This window comes from Juglans regia, chromosome 2 (genome assembly GCF_001411555.2).
Source record: "Juglans regia cultivar Chandler chromosome 2, Walnut 2.0, whole genome shotgun sequence".
Taxonomy (NCBI): domain Eukaryota; kingdom Viridiplantae; phylum Streptophyta; class Magnoliopsida; order Fagales; family Juglandaceae; genus Juglans; species Juglans regia.
In genome coordinates this window covers 36,914,552-36,920,600 of record NC_049902.1, presented here as the reverse complement: position 1 = coordinate 36,920,600, position 6,049 = coordinate 36,914,552, and the positions used below count along the sequence as shown (strand labels likewise).

Below are 6,049 nucleotides of genomic sequence, written 5' to 3'. Positions count from 1 at the left end.
GGTTTTGTTTTAGATTTATTCTAACATCTAAACACACAACTCCCAAATCATTAAACATCACTCAACTGAAAATCTCTTTGCACGTAGGACCCACAATTTTTTTCAACTCAACACCTGTTTACACATGAGACCCACAACCTTTTTCAACTTCCCATAAGTACATCTAAACTCATCTTAACATTTAAACACATATAAATTCATATTAGATGGACCACACAAAACTCACTCTACCATCTCAACTCACTATTATTAATAAAGAACTCAACTCATCTCAACATCCAAACGGGACCTTAAAAGGCAACCTTTTTTGGCACGGAAAAGGGGATTCGGGGCTTCATCGCACAGCACACCCTTTTGTGGAGCAGATGAGAAGTTCTGTCCGCTACAGATAGGCTGAGCAGGAGAATCCCAATAAACAGCTATGACATAAGACACAAGTTCTCTTTTGATCGACGCAAAAAATGACCTTAGTTTAAATGTCCGTAAGAGAACAAAATTGACTTAATCTGAAGGAAAACCGGCCTTAACCAAGAACAGCTATGTTAAAAAATAATGGAAAATGAAAATTTCCCCTTTAAAAATAGTCCAGGAAGAAAAATAAATAATTAAACAATCAACCTAAAAACCTTTTCGGCAATATAAAAATTATTCAAGTAATTAAGAATGTGACACTACACATAATCTCACAATTCTTAATCACCATATCTATTTTCCTTACACCATAACCATGGTAATAAAAAGGGCAAGCTATGCTTTCTGAGAACCAGCGCTGCAGAGGCAAAATGCCGTGATGCCATCCAAAAGTATACTATCACAGAGATAAAGAGCACATAGGTCTACCGGGGATAGTAAGATGGATGGTATTCAGGTGGCACATCATATCCACCATGGGCAGTTGGCCTATCATAATAACCAGATGTCAAATATGGTTCTGATGAGTATAGACGGGAACCAGCAAGGCTTGGGTTCCCAGTAAAACCCACAGGGCTTCCTGGAAAACCATACTGCCTGCCTGGTGAGCCCATGTAAGGGGCAATGGTAGGAGTCTGGCCCACCATGCCATAGGGCGCAGCTGATGAGCTCACATATGGAGCAGAACAATCTCGCAACAAACCTGTCACCTGTATATGAGGTTGTTGATACTGATGAATGGTTGAACTCACACCACCGACAACTAAAGGGACAGCCGCATTATCAACTAGAGCAGCCGTTCGAGGACGCTTGCTTTGACTCTGCTGCTGCTGTTCCTTTTTTGGCTGCAGATGCTTCTTCTGCTTCTTTGGCTCCTGCTGTTGCGGCTGCTGAGGCTTCATGGGATGAGTTTGTGCAGGTCGTTTTCTGTTTGCGATCAGCTTCTCCAGAACCTCAATGCGCTTTTCAAGGTTTGCCCGTGGATACTCAGAGTCAAGATTGTGGCTTTCAATAACTTTAATAACTGATTTAATTGCACCGACTTCTCTGGCTGCAGCCTCATTCTGCATGATAAACTTAAGTATAATAAACAGGCAACTGTTTGGTATTGAATTACCAATGGTAGCATTGACAACAGATAGGGAAATGGAGAATTACCAGTGCCATGCGCGATTCATTTCCTTCCTTTGAAACTTTATTAGCAAGCTTCTTGACATCGTTCAGATAGGCTTTCAAGAGGGGGACTGGTGGAAACTTCTCGGATAGCTCAAATTCAAAAATAAATTTGACAGCCAGATTCTGCTTCTCCCTACTTATAAGTTTATGAATGATATCTGCAAAGAACAAAAGAAGCATTTGATTCTTACATCAGATTACCCAAAAGGAGGGACCAAACATCTCCATATGACTGCTTACATCCAAAACATTTGATTGTAAACTTGCCTCACTATTCTCCCTCCCCATACTTCTTTCAGTTATATTTTCTGGAAAAATATTTACCGATAAAAAAATATTTTCATTATAATTTCTTCAGGTGCTGTGTGAGTAAGAGGACAGAGTGGGCTATCCCAATTATCTTCTGACTTGTTTTAGTTCCCATGACATCTACAGGTTCTCTGTAGGCCTAGAAGCTACCATGCCCATGATTTCCAATTAGTTTGAGACTTTTTCCAATTCCTGATGCAAACATCTTTTTTTTTATTTTTTTGGATAAGTAATGTAAACCTCTTTTTTATCCTTTTCTTTTCACCAAGTAATTTCCTAAGGTAAATCTCTACCAGCCTTCAATTAGTGGCCGTCACAACTTACATGCTTATGAAATTTTCTTTTATCCTACAAATACCTTAAAGAAATCCATCGATTTTTGAGCCGAACAAATACATCCCGCGCATCATATCTCTGAGATCTCTATTTCACTGTTTCTTAGATTCCCAGCATGCCAGATTTTTCACCATTAATAACTCAGTCCATCAAGTCTAAGTAAACAACTCATAGTTTAGCACCCAGTGCAAGTTTCAACCTCCTCTTCGGCTAATCTAAATTTCTTAAAAAGATCTTTAATTTAAAACAAAACAGAATCACATCAGATATGATACTAAACGTCATAAGGAAGCTCCATGAAAGGTAAAACATCATAAATTTTTTTTATGAGTAATAAAACTAGTCGTTAAACACCTGTAGAGTATCTGACTGCATGAGCCTTATTAAAAAACATCATAAACTAAACCACATTCCGATTAGCATGCAAACAATTTCATCCAAAGCAAGTTACCGACTGCCTTACCAGCAACTTTATGCCCCAAACCAGTAATCTGGCACAACTCCACAGCCTGCCGAAATCGTGCAATGATAACGAAGTAATCCACAAGCTCATCCACATTGAACTCAGACCGCAACCCGTACGCTGCCACTAAATGCACCAAGGCTAACACCTCAAACATCTGCACTTCATTGGGGCTTGCCTTCCCTTTCCACTCCACCTCCTTCGCTTTCCACTCCAAAGACAATTTCTTCGCTCTCTCCCTCACTTCCACCCCAACACTGGCCTTAATCCCAATTAGTGTTTCCAACAGTAGCACACAAGACCACCTCAAACGACCCAATTCCACATCTTCTTTGAACCTCAATTTCACGCTATTCCCGCTATAAAACCCATACAAGGCGTCCAAGACCATCGCCGCTGGGTCTGCCGCACACCGCATTGCGCCGGGGAGCTCGGCTCGGATTGCACACCGCTCCTTTGGGCGCTTGCTTATGAACTTCCTCAACTCCTTCCCGTCCATTTTCTCACACAAAGCCTTCAACTCGGGCCTCGGCGGAGTCAACGAATCGGAATCCATATCAGGGTCTACGTCGACCCTGATTTGGGTCGTCTGGGTCTGCGGGGGTGATGAAGAAGAAGGTTCTTCCGAGGTGGTTCGGGCGCATTGAGCCTGTGAGGAAGATGGGTCTGTTGTGGGGTTCGGCTGGGTTGACTCAGTGGCATGGGGCTGATTTTGTTCGCGAGACTCCACCGACTCGAGGAGGTGAAATCGGTGAACGAGGGAGTTCTGGCGGGAGGTGAAGTGGGCGTCGAGGTCGGACCATGAGAGAGAGAAGGAGGAGAGGAGGGAGGAATGGGATTGGAGCTCATCGAAGGCCTTCTTCAGATCATCTTTCTTCACGTCTATGAGCTTCAGAGCCGCTGATATAGCATTAAGCGTTGCCATGAATAAGAAATCGGGGATTTTGTGGAGGAGAGGATAGGATTTGCAATTTTGCAGTACGTTACTACGTCTCCGATGGAAGAAGAAAAGTCGGACCTTTTATGTGAGAGAGAACGGATTGAGACTGAAAATTATTTCCAGTTCTTCTTTGGAACGGTCGGGCTAATATTGGACGTTTAGAGCAGTGTTACTATGCGGGCTGATTATCACAGCTCCAAGTGCCGCTTGTTTAAATTGGACTTTTTAATTCTTTTAATTATATTTTTTTATTATTTAAAAAAATTTAAAAATAATAATACACTAATAATTCTAGGATGTGGTTACTATACCGCTCCATCTTAACCGTTGGATTTATCGTTCGGCATAAATTGTTTTTTTTAACATATTTAAATGCATTTAAAAACTAAAAAAAAATATCAATATATATAAAATCAATTTTTTAATTATTAAATAAAATAAATAAATAAATAAATAAAAAATAAGCAATCAAATGGAGGTGTCAACTGGAGTAGGTATAATAGTGTTTTTCACAATTCTATAACTATTAAGTAAAAAATTTAAAAACTAAAATATCATTTCATTCAGGAGATGTTTGGATTTGCAAGACATTTCAACTCATCTCAACTTATCTCACTACTATTCATTACTATTCAGTAACTTTAACTCATAAATCTCATTACTATTCACAATTCATCTCATTATTATTCACAATCCATCTCAACTCATCTCAAGTCATCTCAAATCATCTTCGAATCTAAACGTCTCCTCAGTCTCCCTGTTAAACCAATTTTGTTTTTGGTGCCATACCAGTTCCGTCACCGCCACACCTAGTTTCGTTGCCTGCCAAGGTTCATCATCGCAAGAGTCCACACCAGTGATTTATCATCGTCATTCACAATAGTGCGTTAGCCACAACAGTGTCAATCACCGTCGTCCTCTTTATCATCTATATCCAGCTTTGGAACCACAAACCATTTATGCTTTTTATATCTTAACATCTTGAAGCCTTCTAAATAATCATCCAGATCCTCTTTCAAACAAAAAAATTTGCCAATCCACAACAACGCTAATGGCAAGTGGTGTTGCAGTTGGGTACCATAACCAGTTCAAGTCATATATATAGTAGTACTAGTGTGTGCGAGATTGATGAAGAGAGTACGAGCGAAATCTCGAGATCGACCATGGAGTGCTGCCGATGAGATTTATCAAAGAAGAGTTTGAAGGGATTATGTTTTCGTTGGATGTTTAGAACTGGTTTTCGTTTGAAGGGAGTGTGTTTTCATTTGAAACATATCATTGTCGACAAAACATCTAGTGGCATGCATAAATCACTAGAAAAATTATAGAGATATGTGTCTTTTCATACTTTATCAATTGAAATTCATTTTTTTAAGGGTCTATATTTGAATTGAAGCTTTGGTTTTAGGAAATTTTTGGGACAATTAAGATAAAGTACTTGATGAAGATTGACCCTGCCCCATGCTCAGAAGCTGGGTTTGATCATTAAAATAGATCATAAATCAAGGTTTAAATCATTAGAATCATCAATGTTTACTCCATCTTGAATGCTACCTTCAAGGCGTCAAATTAAACGAGAGTTTATAATCTTAAAGTTCATCAAATTTTCCAGGATCTTATGTATATATTGAAATGATTCATTCGTGTATCTCGGTTATTTTATTAGGAAAGCTCCCAAAGAATCAGGTGAGTGCAGAGCAGGTGGAGAGCTTGGTTTTAACAGATTGTGGGTTTCTGCCTGTGTGAGGGGAGCGCTTGGTTGTGAGGGGGAGCATCATGGGTAAAGGTTCAAACAACGCCGATGCAAGGGTCTGTCGTCGGTTGCAAGAGGGGGGGGCGGGGGGGAGGATTTGGTGAGGGTGCTTTTTTGTTACCGTGAAGTCTAATCTATGGTGTGGTATAGTGGAGATAAAATGGGACGCAAACGCGACATTTCCTCATTTGAGAACTGTTATTTGAGGATAAATAAAAGGACTGGTTAGAAGTTTTTCTCAATTCTTTAGCCCAATTCAATTAGACCAAATTCTATGCCCAACCCAATTAAACCTCTACAAGATAGACTTGTCGAGGACCATTCGGCGGAAACACCCATTTCTATTTTTGTTTCTTTGTAAAACGAGAAAAATATTTTTGATCAAAATTTTATTTATTTATGAAGAAAACTACTTAATTTTATGCTGTTTGTTGAAGATCCAAAAAATATTATTAAAAGATATTTCTAGATGTTTAGATGACCTGAAAATCATTTGGGATAGTGACACACCTACATCATCTTTGTGTTAGGATCTCAAATTCATTTTTTTTTCCATGATTTATTAATCCATATTTGATTCACTATGCATCCATGTAGATTTTCTTTCCATGTATAATAATATTATTTCCATATCGGGTCTGAAAAAACAGCTTACGCCACC

General features: G+C 39.2%; 1 protein-coding gene across 1 annotated transcript; it reads right to left on the bottom strand.

Annotated features, from left to right (window-relative positions):
* Nucleotides 1–605: 605 nt before the first annotated feature.
* On the bottom strand, nucleotides 606–3,788 carry LOC108985004 (FRIGIDA-like protein 1). The gene is made up of 3 exons (XM_018957130.2): nucleotides 2,696–3,788; nucleotides 1,570–1,745; nucleotides 606–1,475 (listed from the first exon to the last, which is right to left on the bottom strand). Exons 1-3 carry the CDS (start codon nucleotides 3,618–3,620, stop codon nucleotides 837–839), a joined length of 1,740 nt encoding a protein of 579 aa, XP_018812675.2. The 5' UTR covers nucleotides 3,621–3,788; the 3' UTR covers nucleotides 606–836.
* Between the last annotated feature and the right edge of the window lie 2,261 nt (nucleotides 3,789–6,049).